The sequence below is a fragment of the Leptonychotes weddellii genome, chromosome 4 (assembly GCF_054177405.1).
Source record: "Leptonychotes weddellii isolate Sample4059 chromosome 4, ASM5417740v2, whole genome shotgun sequence".
Lineage (NCBI taxonomy): Eukaryota > Metazoa > Chordata > Mammalia > Carnivora > Phocidae > Leptonychotes > Leptonychotes weddellii.
The window spans coordinates 138165895-138189010 of NC_138372.1; the positions used below are offsets into that span (position 1 = coordinate 138165895).

The window sequence follows — 23116 nt, forward strand, 5'->3', positions numbered from 1 at the left end:
AGGGTCCTGGGATCAAGCCCCGCATCAGGTTCTGTGATTAGTGCAGAGTCCGCTTGTCCCTCTCTCTGCTCCTCCCCACTGCTTGTGCTCTCTCTTGCGTGCCCTCTCTCTCTTAGAGAAAGAAAGAAAGAAAGAAAGAAAGAAAGAAAGAAAGAAAGAAAGAAAGAAAGAAAGAAAGAAAGAAAGAAAGAAAATATTAAATAAATAGATAAATAAATAGATAAAAATAAATAAATAAATAAATAAATGAAATGAAATGCTGAACCTAGCTGACTCTGTCAGTAGAGAATGTGACTCTTGATCTCAGGGTTGTGAGTTCAATCCCTATATTTGATGTTGAGCCTCCTTAAAAAAAAAGGCAATTAAAAAAAAAAAACTAAGCTCAGGTCTATGTAGAAAGAAAGTAGTTAATTTTTACAGTCTGCATTATATGATGATGGTATGAATTGTCCGAGGAAGAGTTTTTGCAAATGGCAATAAAATGAGAAAGTGAGTCTGCTTTCTAAGTAGAGTTAGAGACAGCCCAATAGTGTCAAGGGAACACCTTTATGTAACTTTTAAGGTTTAGCTTTTCCCTCTGCTTTTCTTTTTTTTTCTAAGAGAGAGAGAGAGAGCCAGTGGGGAGGGGCAGAGGGAAAGGGAGAAAGAATCTTAAGCAGACTCCACACCCAACACAGGGCCGGACACGGAGCTCAATTGTCCAACCCTGAGATCATGACCTGAACCGGAATCAGGAGTCGGATGCTTAACTGACTGAGCCACCCAGGTGCCCCCTTTCCCTCTGCTTCTGACTTGGCTTAAGAACAGAGGACAGTTGCAGTTCACACCTGTGGTCCAGGCATCCTGTCCTGACAATATCTATCCGGGACTTTTCATTTTTGTAACAAAGCATTATTATTACCCATTGGTTTTTAATAAGCTGATATCAGTTTGGGGACCTCTCCCTGGTTCTTCCAGCTTTCACCATGGTCCTGCCTGATGCTGTGGGAGATAAGCACGAAGAAAAGGGAGTTCTCACTTGAACACATGGTTAAATCAGAGAGATCACTCAGTGACAACCTGGCACTTTCCAGATTCTTTCTTGAAGGAAGGTAAGTCCTTTCAAGGACTATACGAAGCCCTCTCTGAGAAAGTAAAATGTGCCGAGACATGAGCAGTGAGGGGCAGCTGACTGTTACTACAAGGCGGGAGAGGTATTTGAGGCTCCTGTCCCTTCCAGCCTCACATCGTTCGTTGTACCAGCTCATTTGCTGTGGTTCACGCATTCAATTTAGGAGATGCGGTAAGCTGCCTGGCCCTCCTCTGGGTCAATGGGAAACCGCAGAAATGACAGGTCCTGAGTTACGCTATGCATGCAGGGGTCGGGGAAGGGCTGAGTAATCTTGCCACACAGCATACAGAGCAGTTTTAAGCTCTTGCTACAATAGTTTCTTATTTATTATATGCTACAAATCGTTATCTTATTGCTTGGTAACACTTTAAAAAATGTTTTGTAATCAACTCTTGGCTGCAATGCTCTCAAAGAGACGGAAAGTGTTTAAAAGTTAAGCTCCATTTCTCTAGAAAGTCAGTGATGAATTAGTAACTCAAATGCTTGTGGGCATTTGTCGTTCAATAAGCAGGTGTAGTGATGTTACTGACCATATGCAAAGTAAAAGAAATCTGCAAGGATTAGTTGGGTTTTGTTTTTTTTTTTTAAGAAAATTAGTTTTTTAAAGAAGCTTACACCTGAAAAAGATAGTTTAACAAGCATAACTACAAAAGGTATGTTCATATATTTTCATTTAGATTGAGGGTTGGCAAACTTTTTTTTTTTTTTTTTTAAGATTTTATTTATTTGACAGAGAGGGAGACAGCGAGAGCAGGAACACAAGGAGGGGGACTGGGAGAGGGAGAAGCAGGCTTCCCGCCGAGCAGGGAGCCTGATGTGGGGCTCGATCCCAGGACCCTGGGATCAATGACCCGAGCTGAAGGCAGACGCTTAACGACTGAGCCACCCAGGTGCTCCGGCAAACTTTTTAGTAAACAGCCATATAGTAAATATTTTCAGTTTTCTGGGCATATTGTCTCTATTATAACTACCCACCTTAATCATCCTAGCACAAAAAGCAGCCTTAGACAGTATGTAAATGAATGGCTGTGTGCCAATAAAACTTCATTTACAAAAACAGTGGTCCATGGGCTGTAGTTAGCCCATCTATGATTTAGATCAACTAATTGCTCCTTTAAATTAATTTCATCATTTTCTTTCTTTTCTTTTTTTAAAGATTTTATTTATTTATTTGAGAGAGAGTATTCGAGCACGATTGGGGGAGGGGCAGAAGGAGAAGCAGGCTCCCCAGTGAGCAGGGAGCCCGATGTGAGGCTCCATGTGGGGCTGGATCCTAGGACCCTGGGATCATGACCTGAGCCGAAGGCAGACACTTAACCAACTGAGCCACCCAGGCGCCCCTAATTTCACTCATTTTCAACTCCAGGTTTTCTTGCACATGGACATAAAGTAAAGCAATAGTTGTTAATGTGCTGAATCTATTAGCAGAAGAACTTTATAAACACTTAAATAATGCTGGTTTTTATGCCAGTATCCTTAGATGCTTCAAGAGAGTATCAGTTAATTTGAATCATGGTTCAGTTCTTGTTTTTTTTTTTTTTTCCATCTAATTCATGCACTCAAAGTAAAGTTTTTAAAAGATGACTATTACAAATAGTATGGTAAAATCAGGTAAAACATTCATCATAGAAAAGAAAATTTGTTTTATGTCAAAAATACAAATACAAATTTTGGTGGAGTACAGCACATGGTAAAAACAATATTCTTACTAAATTATTAAATTGAAAAGTTTAGGGAGCAGAAATCCACTTAGAATCTGTAATTATATCCAAAGCAGCTGATGTATCTGATTATATCTAAATATCCTATCCATCAAAACAAACACTATAACTGAAATTGAACCCCAAAATTTTCGTGACAAACCTGAGGCAGAATACCAAGGAAGGAAAATATTAAATCATGGCAGTAGATGCTTTTTCCTTTTCTTATGCTACCCATCAGTGAAATTCTCAAAATATCTGAGCTTTTGAAGAATTACTTTCTATACTAATGTAGGTATGAGTCCTCTAAATTTTGTTTGCATTTTGTTTAAAATCAGTGAGTGAACACTGGCAAAGTGGTGACCACTGGCAAAGTCTAAAGGATAAAGAAGACAACACTATGAAGCAGAGTCCATTTCTTCTGTTAAAATATGCCTTGTTCGTCAGGCTTGGATCACTGCTTGGGGACAGGGGGAGTGTGAGTTGGTACAATCTTCATGGAACTTTAAAAATGGACTTTTAGAAATATATTCTAAGAAATAACAGAACACGTACGCAAAGACAGAGGATGCGGCCTGCAGTATTCAGGGACCTTCAGCTAGGAACCGTTCCAGGTGTTGGGAATTTCCAGGGTATGTGTAAATTAAACACAGTCCTGGGCCTCATGGTACTCGCTGCCAAAGCGATTTATAGCAGCAAAAACAGGAAACCACCAGATTTTCAATAATAAGAAATTGGTTAGCTAAATGATAACTATAAAACAGGATACTCTGTGGTCGTTAAAAAAAAAATGCTGAGGGTCTATATTAAGTGAGCAAAGCGTTCACCACAATCTATTGCCTGTATTTTTCAGAATCTTTAAATAATATAATCAGAAAAATTAATGACAGTATTTTCATTTTTTAAAAGAACCCCATTTTTAGTGGTTGATGGGTTTATAAATTAAGAAACAGCTCAATTCTAATATGTTTCTTTAACTCCCCTCCAAGGGATTTCTCTTGGTACAGTATCTGATTTACCTTGGTTTGGTTGTGTTCTTTCTGGAGAGCCTCTAATTTCTGCCTCTGAGCCTGTGTGGGTTTGGCCCATTCTTTTTCAAAGTCCTGAATTGCCTTAAAACAACAGAAGTTGTAGGATTAGCAACCTTAGCAGAAATGAATTAATCTGGCAAAAACACACTCATGTATGAAAGGCTATGGAAACAGACCCCAATGGACATACATAAGGATTTAGCATGTTATAAAGGTTACTTTTTAAATTAGTGGGTGTAGGAAGAGATCGTCCAATGGTTTGGGGAAAACTGGCCACACTTGGGAGAAAAAATACAGTTAGCTCTTTCCCCATGCCACCCAATCAAATAAACCCAGATAAAGGTTTAGATGTTTCAAAAAAAAAAAAAAATCTGATCTTGAGGTAAGGAATAATATTTTTAAATATAAAGGAATATATAATTACATGAAAATATAAAACTTCTGTACATAAAAACCATCATGAACAAAACTAAGAAGTAAATGGCAAACCAGAGAAAATGACTGCATCATATGTGGGGAAAGTTGGTATTATTCATGCAAAGCAATAGGAAAAATGTCAATAAGGAATATGTATCAGCAATCAACAAAAAGGAATTCCAAATTACAAATCTATATTTAACCTCACCAGTAATCAGTAATTTTTTTTTTTTTTTTGCCTCTCAACTTGGCAAAGACTAAAATATATATAATAATCAGGGCTAGCAAGGGTTTAGGGAAACAGGAAGTTCCATACAGAACTGACGGGATTTAAACTTGCCGATTAGCCTGTGCTATTTTTATTTATCATGATTTAAACGAAGTTTTCCATTGGTCTTCAGTTAGCCTGTTAACCCCTCAGGGGAAAACCTTGAGTCCTTCGCCTCAGTGTACCTTGTCCAAGGTCTTACACACAGCCAACACTCAACAATTCTTTGCCAATTGTCAGGCACTTATTTACACCCTAGTCTGAATGTAAGTTTACGTGTTCCATCCCTCAGTGTTATTGGTTATGCTTTATCTCCAAACAGAGAATGAAAAGCTGAATAAAGTTTTGATTTAGCTATTTAGATTGGGGGAAAAGGAGATGGGTTTAGAGAGGAGAAGAAAAATAGTATTTGTTGAGAACCTGTTGTAGAAAGGTTTTCTTATTGTTTTTCCAAATTATTCTGTGGGGTAGGAACATCCCCCCATCCTACAAATGGGTAAACCTCCAGAGAGGTTATGGCTTTCGAGACAACCCGACAAGTAAGTGGCAAGAGTTGGGTTAAAATCCCGATTTGGCCACTGCACGAAGTCCTTGCCCAAGCCACTGAATTCTGAGCATATAGGCACCTAACCTCCCCAAGACCTTCTCATGGTCACCAACTATTCTAAAAACTGAACCTAGATACCATGCCTGAATGGAATCGACGTGGGTGTGAAGAACGGAACACCTTTTCCTTTCCTGAATTCTACTTGGTGGTAGAGTCCTGTAAGGGCTGTTATCACAGGGCAGGGATATCAAAGAGAAAAGCATGGCTAAAGAAAGAAGGTGAACAGCAATCACAACAGTAAGGACTCACTGAAGATATGTCATTCAGCATTAGGGGACCTGGGACTCTCAGACACAGAGATTTAAATGCCCTACATCAGCAGGAACGGACTGCTTTTGTTTCACTACCTTTGAAAAGATTTGACCCTGATTATGGGCTCACGAGTCATCAAATACATGACATACAGGACCTCATTCTAACAATGAGAGAGTCAAGTTTAGACAAATGGCTCTGCTCAGTTCTCTGGCTCCCCAAAGACTGGCTGCTGGAGACTGATGTAGAAACTAATTTTTTTAAATCAAGTGAAATCACCTAAGCCATGGGTTTCACGAGCTTCAAACACACATATCTCGTATCCCCCGCAGAGGGTACAGCAGTGAGGAACATAAAGAAAGGCATCAGCCACTCAGCTGCAGCTGGTGGAGGCATGGCAGAGCAAGGCCAGGCCTGTGTGGGTAGGCCAGCCTCTGCATAAAGGGCGCCGGCCCATGGAGCTCCGGGGAAGCTAACGGTCAACCCATGCTCCCTTCCCCGAGCCACGGGCCCTGACAACAGGGTTAGGCCGGCCTGGAGGAAGGGACCTCTTGTTCTAATTTGCACAAAGTTAACCATACCGGCCAGTGGTGCTGAAATGCAGGCCCAGAACTGACCAAGCCTCAATATTTTTGAGGAAACCCAGAAATTTATAGTTTTATATACAATCTTCCATTCTGTTAATGTTACTCAAATTTTAAAAAAGAAAAAGAAAGGGAACATGTGGGAGTCCACTTGGCTCCTAGGACCTCATGGGGCACACCTGCTTTAGAAAAATCAAAAGGGTGTCCCTTAATTATGATGGCATCGTTATTTATCGGAAGACCTCCGAAGAACTTTCTGCATTAATTATTTAAAAGGATGATTGCTTCTCATACCTTCACACACCCTAAGCTCCCAGGACAGTCTCTGCCCTGGGCCATTCAGAGTCTAGTTAGGCAAATAGGTATATGAGCAGTATTTACAAGGCTGGGTGAGAAGCACCATAATGGAGGGTATAAACAAAATACCACAGGAGCAGAGAGGGAGGGAGGCATTTTCTTTCGAGGGGAGCTGAGAAGAGTTCAGCAAAAGAGACCACACTGGTGGTCATGACTCCCTAGGGCCGACTTCTTGGTACCTCTGCGTGGACTCAGTGAACAATGAGAATGCTGATGATAATGGCACAGATGATTATAATGTCAGCTACAATCTTTCGAAGATTTTGCCAGGCAAAGAGCTACAGTTTGAATACCAGTCTCTTCGGGCGGAGGGAGAACTTAGAAACTGTTCGTTCAATCTCATCGCTTAACAGGGGGACGTTGTAGTGCCGGGTTCAGGAGGATGAAGTGGCGGGCCCCAGATCACACGGAGAGACAGCCTGCTGCAGAGCAAGGGACAGAACGCATCTTCGAAACTGAATTCAGTGCGCTTTCTGTGAAGCCATTTTTTCCCCCCAGCTATAAGCAGAGGAAATACGGTCCATTTCTCTCTGGTTTACAACTCCTTGATGAAGACAGATAAAATTCCTATGATGATGCTGGCAGGTCCTACTTCTCACCACAACGTATCCTGGAAACCAGGCCAGAAAGACTCTGTTTCCCACCAGAACAATAGAATTGGGTGATGCCTTCTCCCCAAGGACGTGGTATCAAATAGACCAGACACAACTAATAACGTGCTGTAATAGCAGGATACAACAGCAATGAGCCTCGGTAAACGTTTAAAATGGCAAGTTAAACTCACGCAACGTGGGTTTAATTAAAATATGATAAGAAATGAACTCAAAACTATATTCTAGCCATTAAACTACAACAGTGAACATTAAACATGTAATAAGTGATATTTTGATTTGCCTCCTTAGAATTTAGAAGAGCTTTGTGAAGATGATTTATTAAATTGCCTTGGTCTCTTAAAAAGTCACGGAAGAGAGGTGTCTGGGTGGCTCAGTTGGTTAAGTCTGACTCTTGGTTTCAGCTCGGGTCATGATCCCAGGGTCCTGGGATCGAGCCCCGCATTGGGCTCCCTGCTCAGTGGAGAGTCTGCTTCTTCCTCTCTTCCCTGCGCACCATCTCTGTCTCTCTCTCCCAAATAAATAAATAAAATCTGAAAAAAAAAAGTCACATAAGAAGGAGTGGGTATTAGGGCTGTGACCCCTTATAGACATTCTGGCCGCTGGGCTCCCTGTGTCTGCTCAGTCCTACCCCCAGGTGCTGCATCCAGCGTTGGAAAAGCCAAGGTCCCTGCATGGGGCTGGTGGTCTCGTGGGGAAAATACAGATGTCAATGATGCTCTCCTTTGTCAAATTGAAGATACTGTGGATTCTGGTACCATGATTTTGTGAGACACTAAGTAAAAACACTGCCCGTTAAATGGCGGCACAGTGCCCTGTGACTTTGGTGCATGGTGCGTGAACCCACCATGCCCACCTTCCCCAGCTGGTAATTACTTTTAGTTCTTCTGAGGCATTTGGTGAGTTCTCCTGCCTTCGGCTGCCCTGCTTGGCCTGTGCCGGGCAGTCCTTTTGCATACAGCTTTAGTAAAACACCGAGCAGTTGCCCTCTCTCTGGGTGCATAAAGCACCTGCTTGTTGCTTTACAAGATAATATGGAAGTGTGGTCATTTCTTCAAAGATGAGCCTTTGCTTTATGAATATAAAAGGGAAATCCGCCACTCTGTCTTTGCCTTTTTTAAAAGATTTTATTTATTTATTTAGAATGAGAGTGAGCGAGGGGAGGGGCAGAGAGACAGAGAATCTCCAGGAGACTCCCTGTTGAGCATGGAGCTGATGTGGGGTCGATCTCACAACCGTGAGATATGACCTGAGCAGAAACCAAGAGTCGGACGGACGCTTAATTGACTGAGTCACCAGGTACCCTGTCTTTGCCTTTCTGTGTAAGTGATAACTCCCATTCCATGGAGAAACATCGTGTATGTAGCGACAGGGGGCTGGTGAGGCAGGAGAACAGAGTGGAGTCGGGGCGTAACTGGGGACTTATCACAGAGGCAGCGTCCGCTAACCGTCCCACTGCTTAGTAGAACCTTCACCACCTTTCCCGAGTCCGGGAAAGGAAAGGAGCCAAACTCTAAATGTACTTTCTGGGGCTTAGGGCACCGGGGTAGGCAGCACCAGTAACATAATTTGCAGAGCCTAATGCAAAATGAAAATGTGGGGTCTGTTGTTCCAAAATTAAGGATTTCAAGATGGCGACAGCAGAATCTTAAACAAGTGTGGGGCCCATCTGAGCTTGGGGCCCAGTGCTGTTTCACAGGCTACACACCCCTGAAGCGGGGCCTGCGGGCAGGTACGCTGCTTGTCAGCTCAGGGAAAAAGAAGATGATGCTAAAATGAGATTTAGGGACCACATGTAGCCTTAGATTATCAGGGACATCATTTCTAAGCTCATGGAAATTGGCCCAGATGATGGAGTGTCGGCTAGAAAACTCAGAGAGATTGTTAAAATGGAGGTAGAACTTTCTTTCTAAATTCTGCTGCTTTTTAAATTTTTTTTACTGTGGTAAAATACATATAATATTTATCATTTTAACCATTTTTTAAAAGGTTTATTTATTTTAGAGAGAGAGAGAGAGAGAGAGGGGGCGCGTGTGTGAGCAGGCAGAGAGGCCGAAGGAGAAGCAGGCTCTCAGCTGAGCAGGGAGCCCAACTCGGGACTCCAACCCAGGACCCTGGGATCATGACCTGAGCCGAAGGCAGACGCTTAACTGACTGAGCCACCCAGGTGCCCCACTTCTTAACCATTTTTAAGTGTACAATTCAGTGGCACTAAAAACATTCATAATGTCATGTAACTATTAACACTCTCTCATACCTACTTTTTTAGCATCCCTAGCAAAAATTCCGTACCCATTAAACAATAACTCCCTGCCCCCCAGCCCCTAATAACTTCTATTGTACTTTCTGTCTCTGTGAATTTCCCTCTTCTAGCTATGGAGGTAGAATTCTTAGCTATTACAAATTTTTTCTAATGGTTCCAATCTCAAATGGTCAAGAACATCTGATGTTTTGAGAGCCCCCGGTCACCCTCACCTGCATATAGATCAAATCTACCGCTGCTGGGCAGTCCATCAGCACGGAGTCCAGGGATGGGTCCATGTACCTGTGTGATTCAGGAACATTAAGTTCATTCATATGACATGGCTGGTGGGCACACCTGGGAGAAAGTGCTCTCTGAAGTGGTGGCCCCCCACACTTTAAACTGAGCCCTCCCCTTTCTAACACCCCTCTCCTCGCCTGGCTTTCAGTTTGTCCCTCCACCTCTCTGTCTCCTACTTTCTTTACACTGTAAGCTCTTGCCTGGTGGACCCTGAGAGTAAAGATGCCAAACAATAAAGCTGACGGAAAATGGTCCACAGCCCCTTTCACACTCAGCCCCACTGTCAGTCCCCAAGTGTGGATGCCCTCTCCCCACCCCACAGTACCTGGTGTCTTCATCAGCCCCGTACCCACATCTGTATCACTGCCGTGTACCCAGGCCACCCCCGTCTATCCCCCGAGCTGCTCTCTTTGTCAGGCCATCTGCCTCAGCCTTGCCCCCCTCAGTCTCAGGCTCTGCATTCAAACCTGAGTGTTCTTTCCTGAGTAATCTTTGGACTCTCATAGTCCCAGGAGTTAGATCACTCATCCTGCTCCCTTCCATGGTGCCCGTCATGGGATACCTAGCTTTCATTTCCAGCTCCATCTATGACCCACCTCCCTCCCTCACACTCTACATTCCAACCATGTGTTCTCTCCTCTGCTTGGAAGACCACTGCCCTCCCCAGCCTCCATCCCTGACTTATCTGCCTCCCCTGGCATCCTCTGGTCCCCACTCCCCAAGGCTTCCACTCCATCCTCAGCACTCTGAATTCATCCTGATCACTGCTCTCATCAAGTTGATCTTGATACCAGGTATGTCGGGGCTGCATCCTATTTGGAGTTGCCCCTCTGGACCTTCACAAAGTGACTTGCAAATGGCAGGGCTCCATGTCTGTCTAACGGATCCAGAATCATCAGGATAAACTGAAATCATAGCTCCTGTATAAGCACAGGAGCTGCTGAGAATGGATGGAAACGGTCAGGAAAGGATCCACTGCAGCTGGTCTAAACCAGTCTGAAGGGAGACGTAAGTAGAATCACTGCACTTAGAAGTGAATGGTTAATAGACCAATGGGATTGGCATAGATTAGGAAAGGATGAAAATGTAACTTGAAGATCACCTTCCTCCTGGAGGAGAAGCAACGGAAGCACTCTGTTATATTCTATTTAGCTAATTTGCCATGCCGCGCATACACCCTATTCTCCATGGCAGAGAAGAGCAACTGTTACGTCAGAGCTAGAGAGCCCCCAGACCCATCCCACACTGGGGCTCTGAGAGGCCAGGGTGGGCTCCCTCCAGTCTGGAAGGAACCATAACATAATTGGAGAGATGCACCAGAGAATTCACAGACAGAGAAAAATGCCCCAAATGCTGGCTAGGCTTCATTGTGATGCTTCACCTGCTGGGAATCCCACAGCTCATGGCAGCTAAGCTAGCCTCCCTGCTCCCACTCACTTAGACTTTTCCTAGAAAGAGGACAAGTCACCTTCAGGATCCTACTCCAGGCTCTCCCCCTCGGGTGACTTGACCCTCAGCTCTAACAACTGGAGTGGGACCTCCTTTCTTCCCAGTTCCCCTAAGCAAAGGCAACCCGCCTGGATCCGAGACGCTGACAAGTGAATGACATTTTCTCTTGCACTGATGATCTAGAATATACCTATTTAATGAAGACATAGGCTAAGCCCAATTTCCAATTAAGGCTTCAAGGTGAGGGACAGAATCCTCATGTCTTCTTTGATGTCAAGTTCTCTGGAGAGCCCATGAGCAAACAGTCTAAGCCCCAGGGATTTCTGTTGTTATTGTTATTACTATTATCATTATTATCCTCAATATAACAGTAACAAACAAGACCAAAATTTATTGAGCATGTGGAATTATTTTATTTAACCCTCATATTAATTGTTTGAGGTAGACTTTTATTATTATTCCCATTTTACAGATAAAGAAACTGAGGCTTAGTGAGCTTGAGTAACTTGGCTAAGGTTATTCAGCTAAATCCTGAGAGGGCTGGGATTTAGATTCACATACTCTGATCCCAGGAATAATCATGCTCAGCCACTTGTTATACTAAGCAGCTTCCAGAAACACTTAGATGGAACTGCTCAGGGTTTTTCCTTTTCCCCTTCTCAGGGTTCCATGCCACAGGTTTTGACAGTTTCTCAGAATACTTTTGAATAGCAGTATATGAACTTTTAGCCTTGCCCAAAATATCCTTCCAAAATTCAAAACCACAGACTGGAGCTCTAAGCAAGGCATCACGAGGTCAAGATAGCTACTATTCCTAGACTACAAAATGCCTTTCTATAAGACTTCTGTCCTCAGATTACAGAATAGCTGGGCTGGGAGAGAGGGAACCAAAGAAGCAATCCAATACAGCCACGGTAATAAACACTGCGAACTACAGATTATGGGATATATGTGGGGTGCTTCCTATTTTTTTAAAAGATTTATTTGAGAGAGAGCAAGAGAGAGAATGGGAGGAGAGGCAGAGGGAAAGAATCTCAAGCAGACTCCCCACTGAGCGTGGAGCCTGACGTGGGGCTCTATCTCACAACCCTGAGATCCATGACCTGAGCCAAAATCAAGAGTCAGATGTTCAACCTACTCAGCCACCCAGGCGCCCCAGGGTGCTTCTTGTTATTTTCTGCTTGTTAGCTCTCCATAGGCCCTCTTGTTTCTGGGGGAAAGGGTAGTATTTTCTGCAAGGTGTTCAATCAATCTAGGAGTATGGCTGGCCCTGGTTTATATGCATTTATTATTGGAATCATTTAGGAATGTAAGCTGAATACTTAAGAGTTCAAATTCACTGCAAGTTGGCTGAGTCCACCCTTGGCCTTTAGGGAATACCACAGTTCAACAGATGAACTGCACCTGCTTGTAATCATCAACAAATTCCGTCAATTAATACAGTTGGTAACCCATTCCAAAGCAAGCCCACAACCTGCAGTTTCTCATCATTCCTGCTTCAATCCCCACCCCAACAGCACTTACTTTTCAAGCCTTGCCTTCATGGCCACCATCTTCATGACAACCCTCAAGTACTTACTGGAGACCAGTGAAAGTCATCCTCAACATCCTATTGTTTAGGACAAATATTCTGGTTCATTCTCCACTCTCTCTTCTTTATTGCTCTCCTCTCAACTGTCTCCAAGTTCCTGGTCCCTCTCTAGCTGTTAGGTTGTGGGCAGACAGGGTGAGACCAACAAATTCTCAGCAGGAATCTAAAACATCCTCAAATACCTACCATCACCATAAATGCTTACCACTTCCTGAGTCCGACCTTGCAGTTTTCCACTTCAGCGCTTCGAAGACTCACATAAGGGAGTTCAAAGTCCACCAATTTTTTCATGACTAGAGAAAGGGGAAAGAGAGTCTTATTGGTTGAAACAGCACATATAGTTTACATACCGAGGCTTTGAAATGAGAAAATAAATCATCACCATTAGAAAGAATAAAATCACAACAATAATATTCCCTTGCATTTGTACACAATTTTTAACTTTCTGAAATTCCTTCAAAAGATAAATAGCATTTGATCCTCATAAAATATCAACACCTTTAGTAGGGGATATTTTACCCTGCGATACTGAGGAAGAACCTGAGGTCCAGAGAGGTCTGTTGCTGTGCCAGCGCACCGCGGAGCTCAGTGGCCAAGCTGCCACACAAACCCCTTGACATCCAACTCAAGACCACCTCCCTGCAGCTTCTTGAGAACATATGTAAACTGCCTTCAGATAACCAATACCATTTCACAAGTAAATAACTTGTAATGTCTTAGACATACACTGGAGAGAAATGCAAAAGTGATGTGAATCATACTGTCCTCCTTCACTACCTCATTATGTGTGTTTTAAGAACCTGGGAACTTATCTATAGCATCCACATTTTATAGCCAACATTCCTTAACAAGGAGAAGTGATGGTGTGATAAGATGTCCTGACACCTGGAGTCTAGCACTCCATTTCTGAGGGGGTTGTGCGACGGGTGGTGGTCAGCGGCTAGGGTCAAGGCGAGACGGACATTAGGCCTGGGGCTGGGGCAGGCACGAGACCAAGTGCAGTTGCTGGAAGGACCTGACGTCTTGCTACTGCCCATGCCACCTCCCCGGGGAGTTGCTCACCCCCGGCTCACCCTGAACACTGACACAACCTCTCATCCCCCCACTTTTGATCCAGGGGCTGAGGGCAGCAGTAAGGCCCACACGCCGCCCTGCCCTCAGCTGTATCTCCCGCATCCTGTGGGCTGAGTGCCCGCCCACACCGGCCCTCCCCGGCTCCTGGCTGCCCTGCGTTCCCTCTCTCCTTACCAGAGAGTTTGCCCTCTTTGCAAAACCGAATGAGAAAGAGGCCGAAGTAGCCCGAGAGCTCCTGACACAGTCCCATTCTGTGCGACACCACCTTTAACCAAAGACAAGAAAAGTTAGGAGTGTCCGCCACGCTTACGGATTTGAAAGGATTTGCAGGATTTGAAATTGCCTGTAAACGTCGATAAGAGGGAGCTTTAAGGGGCTGCCGACATTAAAAGGAATCTTTTCTGAATCTAAAACTTTAATACTAATTGCAGAAAATTTAGAAATTAAAAACATTAGAGTGAAGAAAATAAAAATCAGCCCCAACACAATGGACACGAACTGGCCTCTGCCGAGGCTGGTTGGTCCATCTTGGACACAGATGTGTCTCCCAGAGAATCTGGTCTTTACAGCCCACTGGAGGTCAGCAGCCATTCTCCATGTCTGTCTGTCCTTCTGCTGGGGCCCCCACACCAGATCACCTTCCTATGGGCTGGCTTATCCAACACTGGGAGAAGGGACGTGCCCCGCCCTTTGGCTGGCAGGTGAAAGTGCATGAGCTACTGGCCGTCCTTGACCCCCTGGGCCTGCCTCTGTCTGACGTCTCCTGTGATGGTCAAGTCTAATTTGTATGGCAGTTGCTCAGTGAAACCTCAGATCCCAGGCACAGGCTGCTCTCATTTCATGTTCCTCCCTGGCCTTTCTGTCAAATGGCTTTCATTCCACTGGTTTCATTTTTGCCAGTGGGTCATGAGGCTGGAACCTCATCATGTCTTACAGTAACTCACCTTCCCTTAGTGGGAATGTCCATGTTACCACAGACTCTCCCCTTCTTCACCCACCAGACGCTCCCTCTTGAAGCCTGGGCTCCAGAGTGATTTCTTTGCTTGCACACCCTGAATTTACTAGATCACCTCTGTGACACTCAAGAGTGTCGTGTGTGTGAGCTGATGCTTTAACCACAGCTCCAAGTTCTCAAGGTGGCAAATACGAGGCTCAAAGGGGTACTTTTCTTGTCAGAGATCTGTAAATTACCTCATGAGACAGTCCTATTAGGTGGATGATATGAGTGGGTGTTCTCGGCATAGCTTTGAAAATAAAGAAGAGCCTGGGATCTTTTCACACGTTCACTCAAGGCTTGTCCCCATTCGCCTTCCTTCTACCTCACCCATCCCCATGCCCATGCAAAACCTCCAAACCAAAACCCAGTGTTCCTGTGTATGCAGGGGTGAGGGTGTGCTGGGATGGAACAGATTGCAAAGACATCTTTTCCTAGAGTGTGATCCATGTCCATTCAGATTTGATTTCTCTCTTCTCTGACTTGTTCAGTGAAAATAGCAAGCTTACGTGCCAGGGCAGATAAAGGAGTTGGGGGGGGGCGGGGAGGAAGAATGGAGAAGCCTTTTATAATTTATAAAGACATAAACACACATACCTTCTTTCGAGAGGAGTAAGCGTCGACAAAAAGAGACACAGTAATATTTTCTTCTTAGCAAATGTTAAGGATACTTCAAATACAACCACCACCAATAAAACCACATTAGTGCAAATGAGTTAAAAACCAAAATGAGATTTTAGCTTGTTGCTGGTTCTTTAAGGAGCCCAGCAGGATGGCGGTGAGGTGGAGAGTTGGGGCGAGTATGCTTGAGGAGATATAAACAATGATTTTCAATCACAAAATTTAAATTACATTTTTATGCGAGCTGGAGAAGTTCCCAGCCCCTGGAAGAGAATTCACCTGCCTGCCTGGCCAACTGCTCACTTTACTTTTTATAGAAACGCCACCACTTCAAGGCCAGAACCTCCAGGTAAACTTAGCTGATGTTAATGATGTCAGTGTCAGCAGTTTGAATTTCTCACAAGTCGGTGTGATTAGAAGAGGGAAAGTATATTTTTCTGAGATCACAAATGCACCTCGTTAAACTTCGCTATTAGTTACAAGGGGACCCGGGCCAAAGAGATGATGGTATTGTGGAACCCTAGACTTACTACTCTACTCAATACTGGCTCAACGCTCTCTCCGACATCAATAATAATACCTATAATGAGAAATAACCATAACCACCACTGTTGATGGAACATGAGCTATTTCTGCAACTACTTAGACACTGTCTTGAGAGGTTAAGCAACTTACCCAAACTCACACAACTATGACGTGGCAGTGCTGTCACTTGAATTCAGCTCTTGCCCTAACCCTTCCCCAATAGGGAGGAGACCCCAGACTCCCACCGGGCAGCCAACTTCAGCTGCAGGTATGTCTAATCAGGCCAGTGAGCCCAGTATGTGGAAAACAGGTCAATAATGATGCTGTCGGGCAGGGCAGGGGCTCTCCAGTTCTCCACGGGCCCCACCATCCCCAGATTATCTCACGTCCCTCATCTGCACCCCTGCGTTACGGGCCTGGCCCTGGGGGTGTCTGTGCTTGCGGCCTCCGCCCTCCTATTACTGTCCTCCTCCCCTCACTGATGTGTCAGTCTCTCACTGTGTAGGTCCCACGAGGGCAATTTAGGGAACAGTGCTTTTATATTTGAGAGGTTTGGGGGTTTTTTTTTGTATAAATCCCCTCAGGCATTAAGTGTCTTTTTAGAAAGGTCATTCTGGAGGTCAGTATTGAAGACTGGCAATGCTGGAAGCAGGGATTGGTTTTGGAGCTGCTATAGAAATCTAGCTGAGAAATGAGCATTCAAACTAAGGGTGTGAGGTTGGAGAGGAGGAAATGAGAAGACGGGAATTATTAGGAGAGAGACTTGGGACCCGAGGTCAGTAGGATTTGGGGGGTTGGGGGTGGTGAAGGAGGGGGGCCCTAGGGTAACTTCTCAATGGATAGCCTTGGCAATGAGGTGGCTGCTGATCCCGTTCAACCAGGACAGCTGTACAGGAGCCAAGAAAAGGTTGTGTGCAGTGACTTTCGGAGGAAGGAAGGTCGAAAATGATCACTCTTGGGCAGAGCCAAGACCCTAGAGAAGGGACATTTCCTAGTCTGGGGACAGCACTGCTCTTTGGAGACCAGGAGGGCATGGACCGGCTTGAATCTCCAAGCTCGAATGAGGAGCCATGATGTAGGGAGAGGCCGTCCACCCACCCCACGGTTTCAGGTGAAGGTGGGCTCGAGGGCTGGGAACGCAACAGGGAGGGCTTGTTTCCTGCCCAGAAGGTGTCAGGTACCATGTCCCCAGCACAAGAATGTCCTGTCCTTGGGAAAGTCCTAGAAACTTTCTGACATCCACCTGTTTATAACTTTATATTTTCCCTCACATACTTCTCTGGAGGATTAGAACTAAAACCCTCCAAAGGAAATGGACCTGGGAACAGTGTGTGGGTGTGAGAAGCTGGTGTCCCCTTGATGCCAGGGAAGGGAGAAAAGGCCCTGGGGACAGAGCCGGTAACGGCCGCCATCTAAAGACAGGGAGGATAGTCTCTGGGTCTTGTCCTCAGACTCTTCACAAAACCAACTAGAATTCAGGTCTGGCCCTCTGGACCCAGAGTTAGACCTGCTAGGGTGTTGGCTTCAGGGGTTTTCCGGGTGGGGGAGGAGGGACAACTCTTAGCCTTTAAGAGTTCCTTTGTCACTCTGACAGAACCTGTCACCAGCCTACCTGGGTATGGCCTATTTCAGACTCATCTGGACTCCACTCCCTTTCCTGCTCCCAACTATGAGGCATCCCAAAATAAAGCACTTGGCATATTTCCAGGGTACATCCTTGGCTGAATCCCAGGTGACTGACAGCAGCCTTAGGAAGGGCCTAAAAGATGTCTGGGAAGTTGATGTCCACACGGAGAGTAAAACCAAAGACGCTCTGGAGGATTGGCTGTAGCTTAGATTCCTTGGTCCATCTTCCAGAAAATCCCAGCATCTCAACAGATGTGTCATCCAGAGTAAAATGATAGGGAGGAAGCTTCTGGAAGGTAACCTTATCCTAGTCCCTGCCTTCAAACAGAATGATTCCTAAATTTGGTTCTTGAGTTTAGACAAAGTTTACCTCTAGGACTCTTTCAGCAGTATCTGATGTTAGAATTTCGACTGGAATATTCCTTCCATCTGGCAGAAATATATCCAGAGAGGCTGTCTTGGTAGTGATGTTAAATGTGTCCTGCAAGCAAAAGAAAAGTCCAGTGAGCCCCACAGTGCCCTTCAATGGGGCACCCGGAGCAGGAACAGTCAGTCCTCTACCTGGACCCTTGGGGCATACAGTATCCAGAAACACACAGAGCTGACTGCAGAAATTTGGGGGATGTTGTCTTGAGGGGCAGGGTGGGGTGAGGAGGCGTGTGGAGAGGCCAAGACAAAGCAATGACATGCAGCTTGAATAATTTCCAAATAAACAATAAGGCATCCATTTTAGGGGGAAAAAACCCAAACCTATCCATGTGACCCTGGGGCATCTCAGATTTTAATTCTCATTTTGAGTATTTCCAGGCATCCCTAAAAGTCCATAATCTGCAATAATTTATGATTCTGCTATAGCAAAAATCTGAAGTGGGCAAACCATGAGGCCTGAGTGAGGAAGCACGTCACTCTCTGGTGAGTAAGTGTCCAGCTGAGGACCAGCACCCCCAGCTCAGTCCTGCTTTGCTTGCACTTAAGCATTCTGCAAGGGGATGTGTGTGTGCCAGAGGAGACTGCAAACCTGGGGGCCTGTGAAGTTCTTGGATGGAATGTTCTAAAATGTGAAGGACATGCTAGAGACACTGGGAAGGCCTTCAGAGTTTGGGAAAGTGTAAAGCTGCAATTGGTGCTCAGTGACCACAGAGAGAGGGACCCCCGGAGGAGGCATGGCCATTGGCCGCCCAGCTGAGTCTCACAGGGCAGCTGTGTCTGGGGGAAGGCTGTTTTTAGCACCTCCCAAGTGGGATGCTGTCAATCCACAGGGCTGCCTCATCTCTGGGAGGCTGATTCAGGTCGCAGCCTTTCTGTTCCCAGGTTCTACGATAGGATTAAACCCTAATGCACCAAAACATCTACTGTACGCAATGAGTTCGCTTCTCTCCTAGGCATTTAGAATGCCAGTGCGTATGTAATATATCCTGGAGAGAACTGAGAAAAAAGTCTCTCAAATCACTGTCTGTGTTCTAAGCCTACCATATAAGCTAGAATATTAGTAATACGGGGGTGCCTAGACAATGTGCACCCAGCCCAGGTTACTGCCTTCCTGGTATTGGGCTGGGCGAGAGAAGAACCAAAGGGCCAATCCTAAGATGGTGTGGAGATCACAGAGTTGGACTCAGGTGAGCTGACCAACTGGGACCTTTCCCCTCAACAGGCAACGCCTCCCCTTTCCTCACCCCCACCACATTCACAGATACAACAATCAGGTTTCGTAGGGAACTGAGGGAATCCAACAACTCAATTGCATTATCCAGGTACCTCAAAAGGCCGATCACATTACTGACAGGCTTATTTTTCCTAATTTTATTATCAAAGGGCAAGGTTTGACTTCAAATTTTAACTACCCCCTCCCCACCATGTACGTACAATTACTAAGTTTCTATGGGTTCCCCCAAAATAATTGTTGTAAATAGTCCCTTTCTAGGTACATCTTTGCCTAGATGTTGGTTCTTCAAGTTTCGGGGCCTATCATCACAGAGATCTCTTACTTCAGGGGAAAAACACTCAAAATGAATGAAAGGAATGCCATTACTTTTTGGTCAGATTTTAAAGAAAAGCCTAGCATTCATTTATATTACTTCAGTGCAACTCTCAACTCAAACTAAATTGTAGACTGGTAAGATAGCTAAATTACATGAACAGCAAAAATGATATAAATACATATCTTTATCAAATTCTTCTGCAAAAGTGAGAAAGCAGGTTGGATTGGCAGAGTGGGTCAGATTATAGAGGGCCCTGAAATCAGACACTTGAGGATTTCATTAAAAAGGCAAAAGGAAGCGGAAGGATGGAAACAGCGTTACAGAAAGATCTGTCTGGTAGTGTGGCAAAAATGGGTGGGAAGAGAAGGTGGGGTGGGGGGAGGGGGTAGAACTCAGAGGTTAGCTGCAACAATCCCCTTGGAGGTACCAAGGGACTGGGCTGAACCATGTGAGGAAAAGGGTTCCAAGCCCAGCTCCCGCACTCACCACATGGGACCTTCTGCAAACCTGGAGAGGTTACTTGTCCCCTGTATTCCTCATTCCTTCAGCTCTAAAATAAGGATGGTAACAGTGCCCACCTCATAGGGCTGTGGACAAGATTCAAGGATGCAACGTGTGGAACTTGAAATGGTACTCACTGCAAACACCCAACTGGTGGTTATATTGTTTTGTTATTGCTAGCATGAGGAATGAGGAGGAAGTTATGTACCTTGGATTAGAATGAGCGCCAACAGATAAGAAATAAAGGATTCAAGAGAAGATTCAGGAAGATATTTTTAACATTCATATCCAATCAAGTTCTGAGTTGTGCATATTTTACATCTTACACTATCATCTCTTGAATCCATCCACTCTTTGTCTCCACCACCAGCACCTTAGACCCAACTGACATCTCCTCTCCCTAGACTCCTGCAATGGCCTCCTGGTTTCCATTCTTACCCCACTACAGAGCACTCTCCACATAGCAGCCAAAGAAATATTTTTAAAATGCAAACCTAAAAATGTCCTCCCCTTGCTTAAAACCCTCCAGTGTCCTTCCCTTGCTCATGGAAGGCAGCCATGCTCCCCACTATACCACCAGCGCTGGCCTTAACATTGCTCACAGGATGCTATAAGGAAAAACACGGCTTTTCTCCACTCACACCACTTCTGATACTATCTATCTGGAGTGAGCACAGACCCCACAGGTTAAGGATTCAGTCCCACAAGATGGCCCCTCCCCAATTTCAGATGCCAATCACAAGTCCAGGCCTCCCACACTTCTGAACAACCAGCTAGAAATTGGGGGTTCCCATGACACCCTCCTCAAGATTGGTAATTTCCTAGAATGGCTCACGGAACTCAGGAAAGCTCTTTTTACCTACCAGAATCCACTTATTATGGACACAACCCAGAAACAGCCAAATGGAAAAGATGCATTAGGGCAAGGCATGTGGAAAGGGGTACAGAGCTTCCATACCCTCTCTGGGCACACCACCCTGCCGGCATCTTGGCATGTTTACCAACTCCAAAGCTCTTTGCACCCCACAGTGTGGGGATTTTAATGGAGGTTTTATCACACAAGTATGTGATAAACATTCTTAAGAGAAAGGGAGGAAAATAGTCACTTCTCAGATCCCCCAAACAAAGCCAGAGTGAACTAAACTTCCCAGGTCAGTAGGTTGCCCCTAACTTCCCAGGTGCACAAAAGCTACTCCAAATACCTTCTCAGTCTTCTTTTTCTCAAATATGTTGTTCACATAACGCCACAGAATACTGCAGTTTAAGAATCAAGAACATTAAAAAAGTCTTTAAAGACTTTGATTTTGCCTTTTCAAAAATCCATCTCTCTCCAAGGTGATCACAGGCCAAAAACATAGAATGTAGTAAGTGAAGGGAGTCTAGACACACAAAACAAGAGGGACGTGGTTAGGGGCAGGGCTGGGTGGGCTACCACCACTCTAGAAATACATCATAACATCGATGGAACAGGGGCTCTGGATCCAGGCTCCTTAGGTTCAGATCCCAGCTCTTTCATGTATGAGATATATGCCCTTGGACAAGTTACTTCACCTGAAAAAGAGATCCTAATGGCACCTCCTTCAACAAGTTGTGGGGAATAAAGGAGAGAGTGCACATAAAGAACCAGGCCTCGCCCAGATTAAATCACCCTGTAGAGGGAAACGCTTCTTGTTTTTGCAACTTGCATATGATCATCCTTGATAAAGGCTTTCCTCAGGAGGGGGCCAGAAAGCTTTCATGCATTCAGGTTTCTCACGTCCTGTGTCCTTGCCCAGAGAGAAGATGCTCTTGTACTGCTGAGCTTGGAGAGCCAGGCCTGGGAGCATGGGATTACACAGCAATAATCACTTGGCAAGTGCGGGCCAAGCACTTACCAGAAGCGGTGAAAATATGCAGGTCTGTAGAATACTGAGCTGGGCAAACTGCCCAATCCCTGTTCCTGGGGCTCCTTTCACAGTCTGGCAAATCCACATATCGCCACTGCTCATTCCAGTTCTCCCAGCTCCCGTGCGCCCTGCACTAGCAATCTGGCTGCAAGCTCCGTGGGCCAACGCTCTCCTGCATTGACTGCATCTATTTACCGCCAATAAATCGCTTTGGCCCTGCAAGGTGGCCAGGGAAGGGTCTCCTGGAAGTTGGAGTAGACTCACCCTCAGTGCTAAGTGGCTATTTCTTCCCTTTTACTAGTATCAGTGCTGAGGCTTCCAGAACGCCGGATACTATGTGGTTTGTTGTTTTGTCCCTAACGGGAAGAAAAAGCTAGAGTATGATCTGATCTCCCTGCCCACCCCAGAAATCTTCCAATACGAGCTCAGTTGTCACTTCCTTTAGAAGGTCCCCCAGACACACACTCATCCTATGGCAGTGTCTCCTGGCCCTTTTCTCATGGGTCACACGTAGAGAACGGTATTTGTACTTCACACTGGGGGAAGTGGGCACAAAGCCACTGGAGTGGCAGGGCCCACACATGCTGCACCATGGCTGAGAGGACAGAAATCTCGACACAGCCCTAACCTTCTTCTGGGTCATGGCCCTGTCTCCCGGCGCGCACTCCTGCATCCCGGTGCGCGGTCCTCACAGCACGTGCTCCTGCGTCACGGTGCGCGGTCCTCACAGCACGTGCTCCTGCGTCACGGTGCGCGGTCCTCACAGCACGTGCTCCTGCGTCACGGTGCGCGGTCCCGTCTCACAGTATTCATTACATTTAGCGCCATGCCCAGTGACTTTTCTATCTCCCCAACAAGCCAGTAAACTCCATGAGCTGGACTGACTGCTATTTACTGGTGTCTCCCCCCACCTCTAGAGCAGTGTTGGCTCTCGGCGGGCATTCACTACGTATTTGTTCAATGTATGAATGATAAAGGACAGCATAAAGCAGGACAGGGATGCAGTGAGCACAGAACCACCTTCCTGACTTAAACTCCTTTTTCAAAATCATCAACCTCCTTTATAAACATCTGTGGAAGCAAAGGTACCTCTGTCCTGCTCTCCTTTTGGAGACAGAGAGAAAACAACTGGAAGGAAAATCATCCTTGAAGAAGCTGAAAATTGTCCCGAGCCTGAACCACTACTGGGTTTTCAGAGGGGGCCTCCAAGAGCAGTGAAAATCGGACCTGGTCAGGGAGGAGAGAAGCAGAGGTATCGAGGTGCCAGGGAACTCCAGTTACACGGAAGCCGTCTTCAAGCAGTTAATCCCCAGGGACTAGTATGTCTGGGAGTACAACTGCTGACCCATTTTTTTATTTTTTTTATTTATTTTATTTTTTATTTTTTTTT

The 23116-nt window shown here is 45.3% G+C and overlaps 1 protein-coding gene across 1 annotated transcript in view; it reads right to left on the bottom strand.

Annotated features, from left to right (window-relative positions):
- The window catches only part of SNX31 (sorting nexin 31), a 57728-nt gene that overhangs the window by 18067 nt on the left and 16545 nt on the right, over positions 1-23116 (bottom strand). Inside the window, exons 5-9 of the mRNA XM_081817208.1 lie at positions 17731-17841; positions 13769-13859; positions 12726-12813; positions 9414-9483; positions 3831-3923 (exon numbers count right to left, since the gene is read on the bottom strand). Coding sequence (XP_081673334.1) covers positions 3831-3923; positions 9414-9483; positions 12726-12813; positions 13769-13859; positions 17731-17841 — 453 coding nt within the window. The remainder of the gene's footprint in view (positions 1-3830; positions 3924-9413; positions 9484-12725; positions 12814-13768; positions 13860-17730; positions 17842-23116) is intronic.